Here is a 24,221-nt window from a genome sequence, read left to right as displayed (position 1 = left end):
CCCCTAACCTGTCTGTAATGGTGTCAATATTTAGGATTTTCTAATGATAGAAACCCTAGAGCACGTCTGGTCAGTGTCCAAGTCAGTCTCTCCCCCCTCCAAGACAGGGACATGAGCAAGAACTGGGTGTTTTACTCATTTTTATACCTCACTGTTGCAATAATTTTAATTTATCCCTTTTCTTTAAATTTTACCGTGGATCAATGAGTGTTATACACCACATTTAGTGGGTTTTTTTTTAAAAGCTCAACAAGACTTTTTTCCTCAAAGAGAAGGGAGCATCGGCTGCCACAGACGGCTCATTAAAGTCCTGTTAATGGGAGCCCTCTCCTGACTGTGCGCTGCAGCTGCTTCATGGCCTGCACCCAGGTGGCGGCGACGTTTTAAGGATCACGTGGCTGCTTTGGCTTTCCAAAGAAGATAAATTAGCAGAACTTGCACTCAAAAAAGCCTTCTGAATTATAAACAGGAGTTTGGCTTTTTAAATTAAATGATTCTCAAGTGACTGCTTAATGTATAACTAGTTCTGCTGTAAGGGCAGTGGTGAACCAGTGTTTCCAGGCAGACCAGAAACAGTTGGGCATCATACTCTTAAACACCATGTACAATGTAAAATGGATCAAACAATGGACTGTATCTTCCTTTCTCTGTTAAGAAAGGATATGACAACCATGTGTTTTGTCTTTAAAAAAATTGTTTGAATACAGAAAAGCATTGTTTAGCTACAAAAGGATAAGTTAATGAAATAAAACCTTTTTAAGAAAGCTGTGTATTTAGTCATGCTTGCTCACCCCACTGTCGCAGGGGGGACGGCAGAGGAGGGGCTATGCTGTCACAGCATAGTTTAACTACACCTTGCCTCGTGGTAGCATGCAGAGCAGGACCTGAGGGATCCACTGCCCTAATGATGACGTCAAACACCGCTCATCATGACAGGCTCTGTAACAAAATCCACAACTTGAGCTTATTCCGTATGAAGGTAGACTCAAGCACCACTGACAGCTGTGCTGCCTACAAAGCTCTTACCTAAAACAAACACCTGTTAACATGGAGCCTGGATGTAGCTGTTACCAGGGAACAGCAAAAGATGCAGATCTACTGTCAGGGGAAGGACATGAAAGCTCACATGAGCCCTTTTTCTGTACAGCTGCAGTCTGAATTTCTGACAAGTCTCCCAGCAGCCTGGAGGAGAAGTACTGTACACCCCCCACTAAGGTCGACCTTTAGTCTAGTGCTTGCAATCCAAACCAAGATGTTTATTGGAAATGTTTACAACACATTTGGAAGCATTTTGTCAGACTACCCTGGACTGAACTCCCAACGTCCTGCAACAGCAGCTCCCTGGCCTCTATCAACAGTACAAAATTCTAGGCTTTGGAAAACCCTGGAATTAGACCCATAGTTAACCTAAACTTCAAATCTGAAATTCCAGGTTCTCTTCTCTAACCTGGGGACACAACGCCTTAAAAGTGCACAATAGAAATAGGCTATTTTTATTGTAATAGTACATACCTGCTGTAAGGTTACAGGCACATATGGACTTCTTAGTGGGAAAAAAAAAAATCAGATCCATAGATTATAATCACAGGGGTCTAAATTAGTGCCTACCACTCAATTTGCTGTTTTTTGAAATTGAGATCACAGACATTTGTCAAGCCCAGTGAAATCAGTAAGATTCAGTAACATATCATCACATAGGGTTTTGGCATTGTTTTTTGTTTGGGTTCGGTTGTTTGTGTTTTTTTTAAATAAAGCAACTTACATGCTATATGTAACAGAAAAAGCTTGGAACTTTCTTCAAAGAAGTTTGCTGTCAAACAGGTACAAAAAAGTCAATTTTATTATATGTAGTTTAAATTTATACAACACTTAAATGCATACCCCCTACTTTCAGAACAGCGTATCCCTTCCCCTCTGCAGGAACCAATGTAATCTGCAGTCACCAAAGAGGGTTTTTTTTCCATTAACCATTAGAAATGTTGCTTGAACAGATTACACAGAGTACATGTTACGACTTATATTAAGGTATACCCAAATATAAAGACTTACTTCCAATTAGGTTTGCTAGTTACCCCTTTCTCCAAAGTCACTTGCATAGGCTTTGAGGATATATTATTTTTGCACACTTTTCTAAGCACCGGATACACTTGGTTAATTACACACAGCAAATGGCAAATTCATTCACAATCATGCAAACGTGGTAAGATATATCCATGCCATTTGCTCCTGTACAATCCTAGGGAGTTCATGATTTAAGTGACATCCATCATTCAATGGCTCAGATCAGACTATTCTCCAACCCCAAAAAAGAAATCGAAAATACCAACAGGCGGTGCTAGAATTGAGATTTCCTAGGCTAAGGAGGCAAGTCCTTGGTGCTGTCTGGAACCCTTTTTGCCCAGGGCCATCTTCCCTCTTGCTGCCTGAAATCTCGAGCTGGTTCCGCGATCCAGGTTTGCAAAATGCAAGTGAGTTATTTTGCTCGACATTTTTACAACAGTTCGCTCTTGAGCACAGAAAACATTTGTTTTCACTGTGGCCTTTCACATCTTCTGGTATCAGAGACCAGGTAACACTCACTTTTACCCATACAGTTACGACACCCTGTTATAACTGCAAAAAACCCCTACAAACGCCCGTAACTTACAGCCTCATTTCAGTTCTTAAAGGCTCCACATTTACTGGCTTTAGCAATGAATTCCTTTAGCAGGGGACCATCCATTTGCCAAAATGCTGTAGTTTGTGTCACTTCCGTCAAATGATTGACACAAAACTTAAAGCAGAATTCCTCTAAGTCCTAAACAGAAAGAAAAAAAAAAAAAAGAAGGAAAAAAACCTTACTATTTTTGCTTCCATCGCAGAAAATTACATTCAGGCACAAATGCCTGTATATGGTTTGTTTTTGCAGAGAATTAGACAAAAGCATTAACCCAGTGGCTCTTGATATTTTTCCCCACACAGTCACTATGTAAATGCAACAGAAAATAGTAATTCTACCCACATAACATGGTTGCAGAGGAAAAAGTAACCATAATTTGGTTCTCACTATATAGCTACAGTCACATAAATCATTGTTCCAAGCAATATATATTTTAAAAGTTTTCCCCACTTGAAGAGCTTCACCTGCACTCACTGCCAGCTATTAAAACCCAATACAAACAAGGGATCTTGGGGTAATGATATACAACCCAGACTGTGGCTTAACGAAATTCAGCTCTTTTGTTCCATAATATAAACTGAAATCTATACGTAAGGTTGCTTGACTCCCTGCTTAGTTCAGGGCTTAACTAAAGCCTTGAAGTCATGTGTCACAGGGCTCGACGCAAGTTTTAAAGCACCGTTCAGTCAGCACTTCCTTTCTGTGCATTAGAAACAGACTCATGTTACAAAATATTTCACAGATGTCCCAAAAATGATTCAAAAGTACTGTGGCATAAAACAGCACAGCAATTCTTGCAGAAAGTGGGCTCTGGATATTTGAGTCTACTTAGAAGTGCCTTCCCTTTAAGGGTTGGAAAAGCCTCACATCATTGCACCCACATGATGTCAGAATGAAAGGGTGTCTAAAAACAAAAAACAAACAAACAAAAAAAAGAGACAGTCGTCATCAATATAACATTGACTGCAGATTTTCACTCAGATTATTTGTTTCCATCTCCTCTTTTGAGGATGAAATCTACTCTTTGTAGCTTGGTGCAGACCTAAGCTGCTATGAGGAGGATGCTGCAGCCCTTACAAAAGAGGAACTCCCCACCCTGTTCTAATTTCTTTGTAAGCTTGTAGGACTTTATACGCGAGAACACATCCCTCCTTAGCTGCTCCACAGGCTGGGTGCTGCAGTAAGGCATAACAAACTTGCAGAGCTCTTTAAGCCACATGAGGTATGAAAAACGGATTAATTCATGTTTTCACTTAAGGTCAATACTGAATGCTAGAGCAACTGTGTGCCAGTGAGAGTTCTTGACACCACAATAATACAAAAATATATCCTGGCCTAAAACCAGGCATTCTGAAGCTGCAGATCTTGACTTGTGTGGCATCTGTGCAACAAAAAAAGACAAGCTTATTAGAACTGAACACTGAGGATTTTCTTTTTTTTTTAAATAACAGAATGAACTAGCATGTTAAACAAAATTACATCGTACACATTACAATATTTTGCACTGCTTTATTTAAAAAAATTCATATTCCAAGTCAAGGCAACAGAAGTGTACAATAAACAGAAATATTGTAGTATTAGCAAGAAACTCTGGAAAATTTAAAGTTCTGTAGAAAAAGGCTGAATTTCACTTGTAAATGGATGCACTCTCAGCAAACTGTACTTAATATAGACTTGAGTGAATAAAGGCACAAGGTACATCCAATGATTATTTTAAAATTTACAATAAGAAGCCAGACCTGACCTAATTCTAGCCACTTCAATTCAGGCAGTCACCAAAAGAAAGTATAGGAGAGTTTCATGTCACGGAGGTATTTTAAATTAGTGAAGCAGCTTTTTTTAACTGTAGTCTTCCAGACACACAGTCCCTTGAATGAACTAGAATTTCAAGCCCCTATCTAGCATTACTGCATGTAAAAAACACTTTTTACTTAAAACCAACCCCACAGAGTCACCCATTCTCTCCTTGATGTAGCATTTAAGCGTACAGTTCTAATTTCATTTAGCTAGTGAGGTACAGCCAAGACATCGTAACTGGATTTCTTCTACCCTTTACAAGCAGAATCAATCACTGAAGACCCATCCTGCAAACAATCTCTCAAAGGCTAAAATATGGAAATCTTCTTATTTTCCATGAACTCCCACCAAAGAAATCATTCACAGTAGCGCTGAAGCCGCAATTCAGACACTAAAACAGCCCTTTGGGTAAGGTATATCAAACAAGCAACACGCTACAAGGCTCTGAAATAAGTTAGGGCATCTGCATGCCAGTTGCTGGATACTAAGTACAAAAAAAAGCAATGAGTTGATTTACTGAGTACCAAAAGTGCTTTATAAGCATAAGTAGAAAGGTAAAAACTAACGAATTGCCAAGTTGCACAAACATGATGCACAGATACTATGCTGAACACAAGTAGCCGAAGCAAGCCCAGGAATAATAACTGATTAGTTCACAAAGCAGCATGTTAGTGATCTAGTAGAGAAATCAGACATTATGCAGTAGGGAAGTTTCACTAGCCTTCCCTCCTTTTCACACACAGTTTCTCTGTCTTTAAAATTTATTAGGCCCATAAAGCAGTCCTTATCCTGATATTTCATTAGCATACTGGGAAGACTGAAAGTGTATTTGACTGTAGTTAAAAAAGAAACAAAAAAAAGCCAACAAAAAACCACCCCACCAACCACAAAAAGTCCAAATGTACTCAATCCCCAAACCTACCACCACATGACATCACACACAACACACAACCTTACAAATAAGTAACTTAAGGCTTACAAGACTGCTTAAGACTGCTTTTTGTAATGTAACGTTTTTTGCTTTGTCTTTAAACCCTTCCCTTGTTCCAGAGTTAGTGTTTTCTTAAAAAAAAAAAAAAAACAAACAAAAAACCAGTAATTCATGAAGCTTGGTATAGTGTCATAACCTTTTACCATTAAATTAAGCAATGTAAACATCTACAGATACTGAGTCTCAGCCTGGGACTCAAGTCGTCTTTAGCTATCTCTGTACCAGTTCACCTTTCCAGTAGTGGTTTATGGGGAGGAAAAAAAATTTTAAAAATACACCTTTCATGGCAAATGCAGTTTTTTAAGTCCAACATTCTCAAATTCCAAAAATGGCAAACAGTATTATCTCATAGTAAGTGAGAGAGAGCTTATATGAAAATATAACTGGCTGCTTTTCTCCATAGTTTAAGTCAGAAGGCAGCCACCCATTTAAGAGATTTAAGTCTAGAAGTTTACCTCTGCATCATATCTGACAGCAGCAGAGAGCAATGAAAATGCATTTTCCACAGTAATTCCTCTCTTGATAATGTGCTGACACAGTTTTTTCAGTCTATTTTCACAGTATGAAGTAGCCAAATCCAAAAGCCCTGCAATTAAAACGCCATTGTATTAGTCAGTTGTCATGATCTCTGCTCTTTCAACAACAATTTACGCTGCTGGGGTACAGCGGCATCTGTATTCTGTATGCAATGTTCTATATGTCTATAACATGCTTTTTGCAAGTAGGTCACTATTCAGAAAAATGTATTTTACCATTACACAGGAAGAAAGGCGTTTTATCACCTCAAGCCTCAATCCTGTTAATCTCTGTAAATACACAAGCTGTTACACAGATTTGCATACCTAACTGCTTGCGAGAGTGGGACTGTCACAAAATAGGCACCACAACATGAGCAAAAAGCTACCACTATAAAAATCTGTGCTTGAATTACAGCTTGCTCTTCACTCTGCTGTCCAAGTTTCCCCTATTAGATCTACTGAGATTCTTGCATATTATCCCAAACAATAAGTGACTCGATTTAGTAAAACATGTAAGTATTTTAACCCAGAGAAATAGTTTCTTTCCCAACTTTGAAAAAACTGCTCAGAGTTTATTTCTAAATATGCATCGCTTTTGCTGTAGTAAGTTTGCTACAACAGTATTTTAAAGGCAGCTTACTTAATCACCAGTAAAATGCATTTCAGGCTAGACTAGAAGTCTATACAAATACATTTATTCTGCATCCCCTGCCTCAGTTTTTTGGGATGCTGTTTTCTAACATAATTGGACCATAAGCAATACCTATTGCATCTTCAGGCGGAAGGTCAACACTGTCTGTATACAAGTACTCAAGAAAGGCACGATACACAGGATAAGAAAACTGGTCTATTTCTATCACTTCCTTCATATCCTCATTCCAGTATGACTGGAACATTGTTCTGAAGTGTTCACACCTAAGAGACAAAGACATCATCTGGAACACTATTATATGTAGACATGAACGTTACATTACAGTCCCACTGAAATACGTATTTGGTGCACTCTGCAATGTTCACAAATATTTTACCATACCCCATCACAGCCAGTGCTCCACATTTTGGTTCCCAATACTGTGGGCATTGCTACGCATCAAGATAAAACTCTTATTTGATCTATGCTACAGAACCGTCTGTGAATACGTTGCAGACAGACCAACTTAACAGAATTTATTGTCCTGGGAGCAACAAATAGGCTTAGTGAAAACTGAATATGGACCATTTTAAGACCGATTTTTGATTCAACTCCTTTTACAATCACTTCATTTAAAGTGATTATAGATACATAGATGCTATATATTACAGGTTTAGGGGTGTGCCCCTGCCTCTTACCTCCCTCCACCCCCTATTAAGATATGACACTAAGAGGTCATTCTGTATAGGCAAGAGCTGTGAAATACGACCACTACCTGATTTTCAGAACAGCTTTGTGAACATGGATGTACTTTCCATCCACACGGAACTTTAGGTCTGAAGTTTCTGGGCTGTCAAACTCTTTCTTCAGAGATTCTGCTACTGTTAAAAAGTCTTCATGCTCTACAGAAAAAATTTAAAAAAAAAAAAAAAAACAAAAAAAAAGTGAATCATCTTAAATGGAACACACACATCACTAACTAAAGCTATCAGCTCAACTAAGAGCATGTCAAGGAAAACAGGTCAGTATCAGGGCTCCATTGGCTTAAGGGCTGAAAAAAGAAGAATGAATTAATCCAATACCAATCCTGTTGGCAAGGAATGCTCCACAACAGCTACAGGCAGCAATGGTCAGCAGCTCCTCTTCCAGCTCATTACATAGAGGTAGCACAGCACCACGGAAAGTACCTGGAGAACTTCCTTTCTCATTCTCCACCTGGCCACCATCCATAAAATTGCCAGCCTCCTCGCAGCTCAGTGCTAGTGTTGGGTCAGCTCAGCTCTGCCACCTGCAAACTGCTGGTTACGGGCATCTACAGCATCACCTGCAACTCACTTGAGACACAGGTCTCAAGTGTACAGTACTTCAGCTGCACTGACATGGTGTGATCTGAGCCTAAATAGTAAGAAAACATGTCACCAGTTGGCCACTCCTTTGTGCTAGCAGATTGGATATAGCCTGCAGGTTGTCTGTTAAGGTCTTTGCCAGGGCTCACTAAAGTGAACTATCACTGACACCATTATACTTGGTTTTAGTCAGTTATGATAACACAAAATCCAACAATGTTCAGTGTTCTGAAGAAGAGAGACTGTACCATGAACACAGTATCTACTACCAAGGACACAGGACTTCAGCAATTTTCAAAGTGGATTAAAGCTGAGGTATCACAGCTCTTGGACAGTTCTTTATATTATGGCCTATGGCACTCACTCTGTGTCTCTAGAAATCACACAAGAGTTGCAGCACAAGTTGGCTAAGGCTTGCGGTAAAGCAAGACTCTGAAGTTTTAGAAAACCTAATTTGACCCACGATTTGAAGCTTCTGTTGATGCATCTTAAAAGCATGTTTCAAAATTTGTGGCTTCTAAGAAGCAAAGTATGGAGAAGAAAAGTAAGTGTATTTCCACTATAATGGGATGTGGTCTGTCTCCTGTGTACCACAGGACTGCGTACTCTTCATCCACATACAATCCACAAATTACTCTTCACCATTATGGACAGCTAAATTAGTTTGTATTTAAAAAGAAATACTGCTGTAACAAACTTCTGTAACAGACAAGTCACGTTTATGCCACAAAAGACCATACAATCCTCCAATTTACATGGATCATCCACAGAACCTGCATCTCATCAGGGTTAAATAAACCATACTCCAATCCCCCTCCATTTGCTCATGTGATTTTTTTTCTAGGTCATCAGCTTAGCTTAAGCTATGCAGCAGATCAACTTTCACTCCAAATACCTTAAGTTCATTCCTCAAAAAAGGCTGCAGATTTGTACTTCACCACAGCCAATCCTGAGTGACTGATTAATTTTTTTGGCAAAGCCATCATAACTGGAAGTAGAACAATAACTTTTATGTAGAGTTAGCTCTCACTAAAAGAGAAAAAAAAAAACGTAAAAAGAAAAGAGGGTTTTTTTAACCTATATGAATAAAAAAGGTGGGAAAGGAAAAAATGCATATGGAAAATGGAGATTAAAAATGCCTCCAGAATTAATGCTTTTGATTTAAATACTCAGTAAGTAGGATTATCAGAATAAGAGGGGAAGAACCCTAAAAGGCTAAGAGGAATTAAAATGCAGGTACAAAATTCAAATACCTTGTTATATTCAGTCTGGGAATACTTCATAAAAATCAGGAACTTGAAAGGTACTGAGACCGAGGAGATGTCATTTAAACAGCCTTCACTATTAGCAAAAGGCAATAGTCCTGGACAGCAATCAGACCTCTACAGAGGGCAAGACTAACACATATTGCAGAGGATTAGAGAATGGAGAAAGTGAGAAGTGGGATAAAACAAGACTTGGATTTACCCAGAAGCAGATCACTCCAAGCTAATCTTCTCTCACTGTTTATCTCACTAAACTATTCAGTTTTCCTCTATAGATGAGATGCTGTTATCTGGACCTCTGTACATGTTATAACATGCTAAATGAGAAGTTAAGATGGAGAAGCTGGGTTAGGACAAGCTACATGCAAAGATAAAGTCTGAGTCTGGAGAAAGGTTACTTCAGATGTGATCCCTCCACAAAACCAATTACGTACAGGGACTAACAAAATTAGGATCTGCTGTCAAGATGAAAACAGATTAGATCTCCTAAATGATCTTGAGAACGGAAATGGCAGATCTAAGCTGAAAAGATCTTCATGTTTTGAACATGAAAACATGTTCACGTTCTTAAGGAAGTGCAAGCTAAGCACTTTATAACATAGTTGGGGTCAAATATGAATTAGCAGCATGTGAATCAAAGATTATCAACATGAAAGGCTTGGGCTTATTTGTTGGTCACAGAGACTGCATCCCAAAGTATAATCCAAGGCAGTGTAAGAAGAGAGTTCCAACAGAGAAAACAATTATATTAGGGTCTTGTTATACATGGACTATTATTTACAAGTCTGTCTGTCTTTGGGGAAAGTCAAACTAAATCATGTTGAGAGAAATTATCTCACAAAACAAAATCTTGTTATTCCATCACTTTACTTTCCTAACATGAAATAGTGTCCTGGTTTCAGCCAGGATAGAGTTAATTTTCTTCAGAGAAGCTAGTGTGAGGCTATGTTTTGGATTTGGGATGAGAAAATGTTGATAACCTGCTGATGTTTTGAGTTGTTGCTAAGCAGTCAAGGACAGTCCAGCTTCTCATGCTGGCCTGCTGGCAAGAAGGCTAGGGGTGCACGGGAAGCTGTGAGGGGACACAGCCAGGACAGCTGACCAGGCTGACAAAAGAGATATTCCATACCATATGACATCATTCTCAGTATATAAAGCCGAGACGAAGAAGGAGGAAGGGGTGGAGGGATTTTATGGCATCCATCTTCCCAAGAAACCATTACATGTGATCAAGCCCTGCTTCCCTGGACATGGCTGAACACCTGCCTGACAATGGGGAATAGTGAATGAATTCCTTGTTTTGCTTTGCTTGTGTGTGTGGCTTTTGCTTTACCTATTAAACTGTCTTTATCTCAAACCATGAGTTTCCTCACATTTATTCTTCCGATTCTCTCCCCCGTCTGAGTGGCTACGTGGTGCTTAGTTGCTGGCTGGGGCTAAACCATGACACATAGGAGAAAGATATTCATATTGGAAGCGTAAATACTAAGGAGGGAAAGCTGGAGTCAACACTTATAACTCAAAGTTGTTAGATACCAAAGTAAGAAGCATCAGGAGCAGTCTTCCAAGTAGGAATAGTTTTAAGAGAAAAAAGTTATGTTTAATGATCTAGGAGTCCCTCCCAGTCCTGAGCTGGATCTCAAACAGTAAAAATGTAGGAAATACATAATAGTCACAGTGCAATGGCAGAACCGGGTTGTCCCCAGATGTATACTGGCAAACAATCTTGTTAGTTCTATTCTGGATCCTTAGCTGCTGAAGTAGACTATTTTCTTCTGAAAGAAAAAACCTAGCTAAAAGAGCTAGTTTTAATTTCTGGTTCTCCTTAAAGGAGGAACCATCCTGCCACAGAAGTGGCATCTTATAGTAATCACTACAAATGTAGACAGAGATTATAGCACTGGCTGCCATATTGGAGCTTGTTCTCACCTACGGATAGAAGACGCCACATAACAGCTGGGGTAGCAAAGCAAGCAAACACATCGTCGGTGCAGGCAAAGTGAGTGAGGTGGGGAAGTATCACTGACTGCCCGCGGCATTGGCCCCACATGTACACTTGGCCACTCTGGGTCTTGGCAGCCGACGTATGAGCAGAGTGGCAGGCTGCAATCTCCACAACCCTGGAAACAGAAGAAAACTTGTAAGATACTTACAGATATAGAATCAAGTGACTTTCCAAATGCCTCACCAAAATAACAGCCAACCAAACTATGCATCTACACTCCTGTACTTTGTCCTGCATGAATATGACATTGTTTGAATGGATCAATATTTTAAAACCGCAATGACATTTTCAGATTACTTGCAGATTTTACTGCAATCAGATATTGCTTTAATTATGTCATTCTCATCAGCTCACATTCCTCCTTTTCTTCCATAACCATGGGAAAGGGATAAAGCAAAACAAAGGTTTGTTTTTCACCTTTAAAACTGATGCACATTAGACACACTCTCAAGAAAAAATGCTTATGGAGCTTATGAAAATTCCAGTTAGGGAACAGGCAGAAAAGTTATACTACTAAGATTTTTGCAGAGCATTTTTCAGAACTTCTTTCAAATTGTTGTAAAATGTTGTAAAAATGTTTTAAGAATTCTCTCATTTTGAGATTTAGATCCTATGTATTTTTCAGTAAGTCCTTTATTAAGAAACCCTTCTACCCTGCTTTTAATCTGTTGTTCATATGTAGGCAGAGATCTGACCTACTGCCTGTATTTCTGACTTCTTATTTTGCTGTTAGCTTCCTTTCTTCAACACTGAGGCTCACCATGGAACATGGACAGTGCTTCATTTCATACACGCACTAAGTCCACATTCTTGAAGAGCTATGGTTGTTTTTTAAATAAAGTCTATATAGTATTTTCATCCACCTCACATACTTCCTTAAAATACTAGAGCTGCTGATGCACACTTATTTATTCTGTTCTCCCATTGCTCACGCAATCCCTATCATGCTACCTGAAACATTACAAGATTTGAGAAGAATTGCCATTGCATTGAAAGGGCTGCAAGGACGTTTCCAGTATCTCTGTTCACACGATATGCAAAAACCAAGGGAAGTTCCGGTGTTAGTTCAAAATAAAAGCTATACTTCCCTGTTCTTTCTCCATGCTAAAAATACACCAGAGGATTTCATGCTTTTGTGTCAGAAACAGATCAACTGGGACAAATAAATGTCTTTCCAAGCACCCTAAGAATATACGTATCAAAATGTTTATTCCTTTACAGAACAACATCCATGAAGAGTTAGCTTTTTAGGCAAAAAAAAATTTTTAGCACAAAGCCCACGTTTTAAGCGCAAAAATTATTTCTAGACAAAACACAGAAGGAATCTACACTCACTTTCAGTATATGTATTGATGATTTCTGGCAAATAAAAGACTAATGGGTTGTTTTACACCATTATCAACTCATTAACCTCTATGCAACACTGATATCTTACAGCGCCTCTGCATCAGACATCATAAAGTAATTTTAGGGACAACTTATTGCCCATCATAGCTATCCACCTAAACTACTTCGTTCCCCAAACTTTCTTTCCTTAGCAGAACAGATTCTTATTTTTAGAGTAACTGTACTATAGTTAAGAGGCATAGTAGAACATGCACTATAACACATGTATAGTACACGTACAGGATAACATGGTAAGCATATACTTAACATCAAAGTTCAGGAAGCTGACCTTCATAACTGTTCCTCCACGCTAACACAAAATAAAGTCTAAAAGTTCCTTATCTGAGTATCTGCAATATTCTTCAAGACAGCATCAAATGCTACCTCCTAAGGAACTGTCACCAGCATTACATATAAATGACAAAAGTGTTATATAAATGAAAGGACCAGGAAAAGCAGCATTAGTATGCTTCATTGGAAATGACAGCTCATCCACTTACAGGACTGTTTCCAAGGGAGCCAAGTCAAGCAAGATAAGTTCAAGTGACTTATCTCTCCCTTAGATTCCAATCAGAAGTTCTATGGTATTTTCTCCCTCCTTTAGTCACTGAACAAATGCCATTTTTTTTTATAATCCCATGCTTGAGTTCACATACAATTCTAAAGGCAACAGGTCCTCTTAGTTCACTCAAGAAATAAATTGCTAAGAAAACAAAGTTGATTTATTTGCAAACATACACATTGCTCTTCCAGTGCTTTTTTAAAGAATATTTCATTTTGCTTCGCTAGTGTCAGTTTCTTCACAGACAAGCCAGCCTCACCTCAGTGGTTTCTACTGTGATGGTTCCTTTCTTCTTTCCCCCCAGCTGTTTTTTAAGCTCTTAAATAATCTCGGTACTGTGCAGCTTTTAACTTAATGTTAAGTGTGAGAAACCAGAAAAAATAGGAATGACTTCCCAGAAAGACCGTTCAGAAATGGAGGAGAAAACCCAACCACAAGTGTTTCGTAGTTAAGAGGAGATTACAAATTAAGAGATTTACAGGTTAAGGGATTTATAGACTAAGAGGTTTCCAAACTGAGGTACATTAATCTATAGGTATACTCATGGGTCCAGAGGGTGGGACTGAGGTCCAGGTTTGTGGGGGAACAGCAGAAGAGCCATCCCAAAGATGAGGATGACAAAGGTGCTGAAAGAGGGTGGACAAGGGTTAGGGTTATTCTTTTATGAATCTAGGAAGCTAAGAAACTACAAAGTACTGACTTGTACCACTGATAAAAGTAGTATTATCTGCCTTTAGCTCTAACAAGCTTGCAAATAGAGTTCTGTTTCCATTGTTGGCTACTGTCAGCCTTTCAGAAAATTGTTTTTTCCTCACATGTCACTTCTTACACAGGTGGCGCTTCTTTCCCCCATCCTTTTTTTTTTAATATAGGCCTCAATATAGCTTAAAAGCTTAGCTTATTGATTTCATAGCTCCAAATTTTTAATTAAAGGAACCATATTTAGCATAGTTTAACACTTATTCATTATCTTTCAGTATCAGTTAAATACAAAGTATGTTTACTTTCAATAGTCATTACAGATAGCAAAAACCACTCAGCCTACAGTAACTAGTAAGTTACCATCCTTTCCTATGCTTTTAACATTAGCAATAGAAAAACAATCCACCAAGTCCTAAACATGCATGCTTCCAGTGCTAGAGACTGCATAACACATGCTCAGACTTATCAATCCAGAAACAGCTTCAGCAAGATTACCTTTCTTTTTCCATCATGATCTGCACCGGGCTTAGCTGGTTACTTTTATTGCCAGTTCCCAGCTGCCCGTAAGTGTTAGCTCCCCAGGCATAGAGCAAACCCTCATCTGTTAGTGCTAGTGTGTGCGCATAGCCACAGGCAATCTGTAAGTAAATGTATAAGCATTACTAACTAAACAAAACAGATGAGAAACAAAATTATTGCACGCATTACCTTAGTCTATCTGATGTTAAATATCTCAGGCATTCTTCATTTAGCATGTCTTATTTCCCAGTACTTAAAGCTAACAGAAAATATGTTAACTGTAGGTACTGGAAAAGTCCCAGCTTCATTAATTTAGTGTTCATTGGTTATTCCTAAATAGTTTACTGCACTCTTGCAAAGTCTCCCTAGCCTTTACTTGCTTTCAGTTGCAGACTCTTCACACAAAGAACAGAACGGGACATGGTTTAATGGGCATGGTGGTGTTGGGTTGATGGTTGGACCTGATGATCTTAGAGGTCCTTTCCAACTTTAATAATGCTGTGATTCTATGATCATGTCTTGCAACTCTGAAATACTTTCAGCATTTGGTATTTTGAGTACTATACAAACTATGAGAGCTGCAGTTCAACAGCCAACAACAATTCAACCCAAGTTATCACATGAAATTCCACAGAACCTTAATAAAACCCCAGGAAATCCTAATTTTTAGTTTCATTCTTTACGTGGAAAAAAACAACCAACCAAACCCCAACGACCAAACAACCAAACCCACACCCATAACTCTCATCTTCTCCCTCCCCTCACTTCTGAAGGACTAATGAGAATATTAATGTAGAATCTAATTTGGACATCTTGTTCCCCTTCATTTCTTGTCTTTGCCTACTGCATTTCATTCATTCAGCTGTGTAACAAAGATGCAAATTGCATCCATAGCATAATTTACTTATAGGTACACTAGCTAATTTTAAATCATTCAGAACATTTACAAAAGCCAGTATTTTACAGCATACTCGCACTTTTTATAAGCCTAATATAACTTTTAGGAGCTAAAAAAATTCAGTATCTGAACTGTGAAATCTAGAAGCAGGTGTAAGATTCCAAAGATACAGTTTTAGCAGATGCTAGAAACATGAGTGCATTTTCACTTCCATGTCAGACGTACCTGGAGGATACACACACCATGTAAGGCTGCCACTCTGCATGGTGTTAGTTGATTGCCATTGTTTCCAAGACCCAGCTGACCATTACCATTGTAACCCCAGCCATAAACCTGATTGCAAAAGGAAAACAAAATGAAGCCACTCCTCTGTAGAGTTACAGAACATTTAAGACTTAGTATCAAGCAAGTCAAAAAACTACATCTTATTAAAAAACTGTACACTATTTCAAGAGCAATATAGAGAAGCCTAAAACATATTAAATATAATGCAGTGACTGACTCTATTCAACTTTCCAATCCTGCATTTACCTTTTAAAGAAGCTTTCTAAAATATATTTGTCTTTGAGGTACTGGGAATTTTACAATAAACTTACAATACAACAAAATGTCTCCCGCAGCATAAACATTTTAGCTGACTTTTACCGCTTCCTTTCTCCTTATTACTTTTCATTTTTTACAGAAAACACTAAATTAGTTATTCTGATCAGCTGATTAGCTATTGGATTAGTTTAAACTGACGTCCCCAGTTTAGCTCTACTTCTTCCTTTAGTTTTGTTGTGGTGGACACATCAAGACAAAACTATGTACAATGAAAGCTCATCTCAACCTGAGGGACTTTTCAGTCCCTCTAGTCACAAAGAAATGCTACGCTCTGAGTTTGGTGAAGTGTAGTAAAATTGAGGTTACAGTTCATACCTAGAAGCAAGATAGCACCATAAACTTATGTGAAAAGGAACAGTTGCACAATACTTGGGCAACGATCAACAGCTTGGTTTGGTTTTGTTGCTGGCAATTAAGCAATGTGTTTAAGAACCAGGATCAGACAGTGTATTCTTGCAGAAAGATTAACTATTTACTTGTGTATGCTTTCAAAAAATCTAATTAAGACATATATTAAACAACCTATTGAAATAAGGAAGACAGACATGCCTAATACAACTGTTCAAATTCTTGCAGTTGCAGACTCAGTAATAATTATGTTCCAATACAGTCTTTGCTATAAGAAGGAATATTTAGTGTAAAGACAGCATCTCCAGTTAATTGCAGGGTTTTCCTTAAATTGGTATCACAGAAGTTATCAGTATAACTCTATCAATACAACTCTATAACTTGAGCACTGCATGTCAGCATTTCTCCATGTTCAGACATTAACCTCTTAAGTTTGGGTAACAGAGAGAACGTGAGCATGCAGTAATGCTTACCTCACCATTGTTCACTACAGCCATGGAGGAAGTCTGACCACAAGCAATGCCAACTACCATTTTACCCTGTAAACAGTTCGAAACTCTGCGAGGAGTTGGCTGGTTTGCTGTAGATCCAGATCCAACTTGACCACAGTTATTATAGCCCCAAGCGTACAGCTGCCCATAAAAACAAACAAACAAAAAACTGCAGTTTAAGCCTTAGTAATAGTAAGGATAGTAATAAATTATAATCTTACTGTAGTCAGCATCAGATTGGGTAAACTATCCTATTTAATAAGCTAAAATGATTAAAATTAATTTTCAACAGATTAAAATTATAAACAGCAATAGGACTGATCTAGCAAATGTCAACATAGCACTTTTTTCAGCTTCTTGCTACAGAATTGGAGCATCTGACTACAACAGGAAACAAAAGGAATGTATTTCCATATTAAATATAAGTCAAACTATAAGACAAACAGCATAATCACTGGACTGTCTTTATACTTTCATGACATTGGAAAAAGGAATGCAAGCCAGAAGACCATTTGTTTCCCAGACAAGCTGAACTCCCCAATTTACAGCTATTTAGTTTTCTTCACAGAACTCTAAACCAGGTTATTGCTGGACACTCATACTTCTTTTATATCTTTCAAGAGCTGTGAAAGGAGATGGTTTTGTCAGCCCATGTTTCACAGTAGCAAAACTCTGACACAATGGCATTAACAAAAAAGCACCATCTCTGACAGTTCAATATTTGCCAGTGACAAACTAATAATAATGAAAACAAAAATATTGGTTCCTTTCATCTAAAAGTCCAGAAGACAGGGAAGTTGTTTGCTATAAAAAAATATTTATAGCTTTGTATTTTCAATTCCTTAATTTTTTATTATGTGCATACACACCCATAGGTTGGCCTAAAACTATTTCTGATAGTTCGTTCTCTGGTCTTCACCCAGTTAAAAAGTTTGTCCGCTTAGAAATACCCAGCCACAGACATGCTAGCCACTAAAAGCACACCGACAGATACTCTCATGTGAAGTCTGCACATCCTTTGGTGTCAGAAGCCACCAAACCAAACATCAGTCATTAGAAACAAACACCTCTCCCACCACCAAAAAAAACCCCAAACCAACCAACCCCAAAAACCCACACCAACCAAAAAAACCCCAAACCCAAACACCAAAGACAAGAACAAAAAACCTGCCACCAATACAACTCACTTACCACGTCTAATAGGAACAAAAGAAAGCATTAGTCCTTTGCTTTTTGTTACTTGTATTTGCTGGATCTTTGATTCCTACTGCATATTTGAAGATGATCTATAAGATATCTTAATTTCAACAACACAGAAAAAAATTAAGGAAGAGCATCTCAGAGGGTAGGTCAAAATGTCAAAGAGCTAATCAGCTTCCTCTCTCAGAGGCACGAATGTCTGAAGTCCTTCAAGTCTATCATTAAGATACTTTTTTTTTTAAACTTGCACTGAACCAACTGTACACATCAATTATGCCAAGTATTTGCACAAATACTTCCAACTTCAGTATATCTCTGAAACTCCAGATATATCAAGTCACAAGGGTTTTTGCAACAAAATCTTTCTGTAAATAAAATTCCATTTAACACATTTCACTGCTTTCAGTATAATCAATTCTAGTACAGATGAAAAACTCAGAGCACAAATAGACTAAGCTACTGCAAGGTATGCTAGGGATGGATTTATAGTACATTAACTAGCCACAATGGTGAGTGAGCTGCAAATACCGACTGCACAGTAAATACAAAGAAACTTCCCCGCTTCCATTGAGATTTCAAGCAAGTTACATTTATTACAAGAGACAGCACGGCCATTGCAGGCAGCCACCACACAGCAGCTGGCACCACTAGTTTAACTAACGCCTGAACATCCTCACCTTCCCGCATGCAAACCCAATGTTATAGTTTAACCAAGTCAAACATGACAACATGAAAATCTTTCCTAAGCACAGGCTCTCCTTTCAGAGACACAACACAAACCACTTAAATTAACCCAATGTGGCTTTCTACCCTCAAAATACTGCTTTGCTACTTTGTATTACTGTTGCACTATGACTCCATACTGAACCATAAGACAGACTCGCTCAGATTACCAGGATGGAAAGAATGCTAGTTTCCATTTTCATTGTTAGGAAGGTTTTAAAAATAGACCTCTTCTTTTGTTAAAGCAGAGCTGAAACCAGGCGTTCCTCCATGCAGTAACATGCAACTCAAATCAGATACACACACAGTGGTCAAATGTGACTAACTGGAAACTAGTTGTACATGTTTCCCATGACACATAGCCTTAAGTCATGTAAACAAAAAAAGCATAAAGCAGACTTAGATATAAACCAAGTGCTCTTTCATTACCTACACACAAAGGTATTCAGAGGTGTGCACAGCAACATTCTTTCACCAATACCAGTGTGGAAACCATGAAGACTACAAGAAACAGACTAAACACTAACCAGCGAATACAAACAACTCAATATACCCTTAAATAACAGAACTGCAAGCAAATAACAAGGTTACATTATGCATATTACAAACCATTCTTTCACCTGTAAGTGGCACAGCTTTCTGGTCTCATCCCTGTGAGACATACAACAAATGAAAGACACAAAAGTTTACTAGCTTTTTATTCCCTTGTTTTTGTGGGTTTTTTTGTTGGGGGTTGGGGGGGGGGGTGAGTTGTTTTCCAGTCTGCTCTGAAGAAAAGCATACCCTAGTTTGAGGCAGTAGGAGAAAAGGTTATGTTGTAACTATTCTGTAGAGAGAGAACTTCAGACTGCAAGGTCACCTGCACTATTCCATTCAAGAAGGAGATTAAGAGGTTTGAACGGGTTTCAACTTACATCCCCATCAAATGACAGCGCCATAGAATGATGAGAGCCACAGGCTACTTCCACCACTTTCTTTATTAACAGATTTGTGCAAACTTGAACAGGAGTAATGCCCTGATTGGTTGTGCCATTCCCAAGCTGGCTGTAACCATTATGTCCCCAAGCATATACTTCACCATCTGCAAAAGATTTAAGTTTGTGATAAAAAAACACCAAAAATTCCAAGAACATCAAGATAGACAGATTTCTAAGAAATTAGAAAATGCCAACATGAAAGTGAAAGGACATTAACAAATAGTTAAATCATTACAAGAATTATCCGTATACTAAAAAAATTATATACTTCGTATACAACTTTTATATACACATATCAGTTAAGCCTCTAGATTTGTTGTGGAAATACATGAAAGTGTACAGGTAAGACTGAGTATGTTATAAATGATAAGTGTGAAACTCTACAGTCACAACATAATGGAAACGTAACAGAAACTTACTTTACCAATTACAAAGTATGTTTAGTTCCACTTAAGACGCATGAGAACCCCTTAGTGTACATTATCCAATTAACAAGTTAATACAATTACACCTTAATCCACTCTTGTTAAATGCAAGTGGAACTTAAAATCTGTAACTTATGTTTCTATACTAAATGTTATCTTTCTACCTTCAGTGCAAAGTACAACATGGGGTCCACTTCCATAACTGAGACTGGAAATTTTCTTTCCACATAAGGCTTCTAATTTCTTTGGTACTATTGTGCTCTGATTATCTCCAGTTCCCAAACAATTACTGCAATTCAGTCCAAAAACGAATACCTGAAAAACAGAGGAACACTCATTTCAAGTGATTTATACTCAGGTATGCACAGATGTGGTAACATCCAGGTGTTCATAAAGCCAGGACAGAGTTTTGCCATGGATTCTTGAGGGCTGGACACTTCCAGCCTTCCAGCTTGGAAGTTAACAAGCTCAAGAGTTAGCATGGGGACACTTTGGAAGTTAACCGATGAGTCTGAATTCTTCAGATCCATGCAGGCCTGGAAGGTAGGCTTCTCATTTGCAGGAACTGTATTATAAAAAAGTATTAAACTGTGAAAGACACCATCTTCTGTTAAAGGCAGTTTGTACAGAGCAGCCACAGCTAGGAGGCTCATCCTACAGGCAGCTCTGACAGGACTTAGGAGGGGAAAAAAAACAAACACCAAACCAAAACCCTACTCTACCCAGTCTCACAAGAAATCCTCCCATTAATACATCCCAGAACCTCTGGCTTGTTTTCTTTCAGCAGCACAATACTAATTTGCATTGAGTTTCCAAATCATTCAAATCCACAGATAATTTTCTGCTGTACTGTTACTTAACAAGCCATAATCTCATTTTATATCTTCATACCTGGAGTGCTTGCACTTAATTTCAAGCTACCACAACTTCTTTTGAATTCTGACTGTCTTCAAAAGTGCATGTAATCCATCCTGGCCTTTGTAATTCGTACGTTTTCTAAATACTCCATCTATATTGTCCCCATACAAGACTAAAAAAAAAAATTTACAAGTTACACACAACATGTTTTGAAATACACAAATTTCACACAATGCTTTTGAGAAGCTATTAAATTACAAATATTCAGTGGACTCGGAAAACAACTAATTGTAGAGTATATGTTCCACTTTATTACAGCCTTACCTCATCATTGTGCGTTATGTATATAGCTTCATTGGCTGATGTACCAAATACACATGCCTTCCGAATAGATGCTATTTCTTGAGGTGACAGTAAGGTAAATATTGGCCACTTTCCTACATCCACCATGATGCTGCTGTGTGTCATGATGTTTCTACAAGTAAGATGACATTGCTGTAATAAAAACAAAAGCTTATGAAAAGGTGCATTTTGCACTTTCATCAACAGGCAATAAGATAATTCCCTTCAAACGACGGACATGTGTTGTATCTCTGAAAGTGTAACATAATATTCTATATGAAATATGTAATTATGATTCCATGTATTAAGGTGAACAAATAGCAAGTCACTGGTAGGACATTGGAAGACCAGACCTTTTCTTAACAGGATATTTAAGTAAACTATTTTCAGTACAACAGAACATCTGCTGTTCTACAAGCACATTTGTTAAAGGCTGGTGATCTAGTAAATATCCACTGGTGCCAGAATGGATTTCTGAGGGCATTTTCAGAGGGAATTTCAACCGAAATTCCCATTTAGAAAATTTTCACTTGTGAAAATTTTTGTAGTCTTACAACTTGTTTACATCAACAACTTGCTTACCTGCCATATATGTGAATACTGCAAATAAAAATAAAGTTGGGGCTGTTGAGCATATGACCAAAATCTGCCATGTCTTGCATAATCAGGAGCTGGTATTATGGTCAAAAACTATTTGTGAGAGCACAAAAGCATGAGAAACTCACGAGTTTGTACAATTAAGCAGTGAAACACATCAGAGAAAAGTGATTAAGTGAAATTATCATAATCTGTTACTTAGGAACAAGATGGACCACATCAAAAGCTGGAAACATGACTGGGTATAGACATCATTTGCCAATGAACACAGATGTATACAATCCATCCTTCCACAATGCTCCTTCTTTCCAGTTTCCTCAGGGCAATTGCACCAGCTCAAGAACAAAGCTGGCAGTCAACACAAACCTACAGAGCTTACTTAGGCCTTCAATCCTGCACATAAAAATGTAAACATCACTCATACCCTGAAGGGATTCTGCCACTGACAATCTCTGATCCATGCACAAGGGTATTGGCAAGTTTTGTGAAATCTGAAAAGCACTAGGTGGAGAATGCCACAGAATGTCAGTGACATAATACAAATCACAACAAACCATTAAAAAAAAAAAAAAAAGGAGGCTAAGGAACCATTCAATAGGTAAGTAAAGCAGCATTTATCCAGATCCCATTTAGTTCCTTCCTTTTCATTTGTTTGCTCCAGTCCTATCCCATCCCCGCTATTCTTTGCTTTGTTGCTTTCACATCAGGCTTCTTGATGATGCCTGGGCATGAGGTATGGACAACAGTGAGAACATAAGACAGCCTCTTTGCTTCTGATGCTTGGTTCTCAAAACTCTGCTGACAACCAAGACATGGCTTCAGAAAGCTATTCAAGACCAGCAGTCAATACTGAAATACAGGTTGTTCAGTGTAGATGTTTTTTGGAAGGGGTTTATTATTATTTTTAAGAAGTTTGAGAACCACTGAGGTCATAGTGGAAGTATGTGTACCAAAAAAACCCAACACAAACAAAATCCAGACTTGTCTCCTTATCAAATTTCATAACTTTGCTCCAACAAACCCAGCTCTGCTCTACAGGCACCTGTCTCACTAAGAGCCTGACTTCACCCTACGTTTCACATTTGAAGCAGGTCTTGAAAACACCTGAAGTCTCCATATGGCACATTGAAAGCCTACCTGATGCCAAGACCACAGCACATTCTACACAGCTAAACAGATTTGAATGCATTTAAGCCTTCTTAATTTCTAGTCCAGTTACAAACTCGGGCTAGTTAGCTGCTAAGATTTGTTACCTCACTTTGGCAAATCTTTTAATGTATGACACTATCAATCAATTAAAAGGAGACAGCGATGACTTGTTCTTTTGAGCAGACCAAGTAATTGTCCCTTCTGACTTCACCTATTTAATTTGCTCCAAATAATATACAATTGGCAGGGCACAAACATGTCAAACTGTATATTAAAAAAAAATATTTTTTTCACTGAAGTTCATTTCAACACATCCTGTCAATTTAAGACATGAAGGCAAAATGTTATTTTGATGGAGAATGTCATAGTAAATTAACATTAACAAATTTTACAGCCTTCCTGAGAACCTGTTCTACTCTAAAGGCAACCAATTTAAAATGTTAAAAGACAGCTACTTTCTCTCTCCCTTTCTGATCTTTGCACTAGGTCTTTAATCTGCTGGGCTTATTTTCCACTACTGTATGACTAGTTAACCGCTCCTCTTTGACAAAACCTATGTGAGTTACACTGCATTTCCCATACTGCAAAGCTCAACTGGGTATCTTGTCAGATAACCTAATAGCAGTAGATAAAAGAAAAATTTTCAAGCACACAAGACTTTCCAGATTGAAGACATGAGCAATGAACCCATCCACAGATGAAGAACCTTACAGTTTTTGATAGGTGTAACACTGCTTTATCTAAAACAATGCTGTATATTTCCAATTTCAATGTTACTACATTACTACAAAGTTATTTCAAGAGTTTTCCCTTGTGGTGGGTTGACCCTGGCTGGACGCCAGATGCCCACGAAAGCTGCTCTATCACTCCCCTCCTCAGCGGGACAGGGGAGAGAAAATATAACGAAACGCTCATGGGCTGAGGTAAGGGCAAGGAGAGATCATTCAGTGATAACCATCATGGACAAAGCAGACACAACTAGGGAAAATTAATTTAATTTATTACCAATCAAAATCAGAGTAGGGTAATGAGAAATGAAACCATATCCTAAAACACCTTCCCCCCAATCCTCCCTTCCTCGCGGGCTCAACTGCATTCCCCATTTTCTCTACCTCCTCCCCCCGAGCGGCGCAGGAGGACGGGGAATGGGGGTTGTGGTCAGTTCATCACATTTTGACTCTGCCGCTCCTTCCATCTCAGGGGGAGGACTCCTCACACTCTGCCCCTGC

General features: G+C 38.4%; 1 protein-coding gene across 1 annotated transcript; it reads right to left on the bottom strand.

Annotated features, from left to right (window-relative positions):
• Positions 1-2,656: 2,656 nt before the first annotated feature.
• On the bottom strand, positions 2,657-21,374 carry LOC104622538 (RCC1 and BTB domain-containing protein 1). Its single transcript, XM_010289362.1, has 11 exons — positions 21,229-21,374; positions 20,211-20,361; positions 19,559-19,725; positions 16,704-16,862; positions 15,505-15,612; positions 14,358-14,500; positions 11,137-11,327; positions 7,372-7,498; positions 6,729-6,880; positions 5,903-6,033; positions 2,657-2,797 (listed from the first exon to the last, which is right to left on the bottom strand). Exons 1-11 carry the CDS (start codon positions 21,370-21,372, stop codon positions 2,657-2,659), a joined length of 1,614 nt encoding a protein of 537 aa, XP_010287664.1. The 5' UTR covers positions 21,373-21,374.
• Between the last annotated feature and the right edge of the window lie 2,847 nt (positions 21,375-24,221).

This window comes from Phaethon lepturus, unplaced genomic scaffold, assembly GCF_000687285.1.
Source record: "Phaethon lepturus isolate BGI_N335 unplaced genomic scaffold, ASM68728v1 scaffold146, whole genome shotgun sequence".
Lineage (NCBI taxonomy): Eukaryota > Metazoa > Chordata > Aves > Phaethontiformes > Phaethontidae > Phaethon > Phaethon lepturus.
This window is presented reverse-complemented; position numbering and strand designations above follow the sequence as displayed.

Bases quoted from the DNA above. Each gene is read 5' to 3' on its own strand.
- LOC104622538 (XM_010289362.1), bottom strand. From the start codon at position 21,372: ATGACACACAGCAGCATCATGGTGGATGTAGGAAAGTGGCCAATATTT. The intron at 16,863-19,558 runs GTAAGTTGAAAC...TTTTATGGGCAG, and splicing joins CGCTGTCATTTGATGGGGAT to CTGTACGCTTGGGGCTATAA. The intron at 6,881-7,371 runs GTAGTGGTCGTA...TTTGTCTCTTAG, and splicing joins AAAGCTGTTCTGAAAATCAG to GTGTGAACACTTCAGAACAA.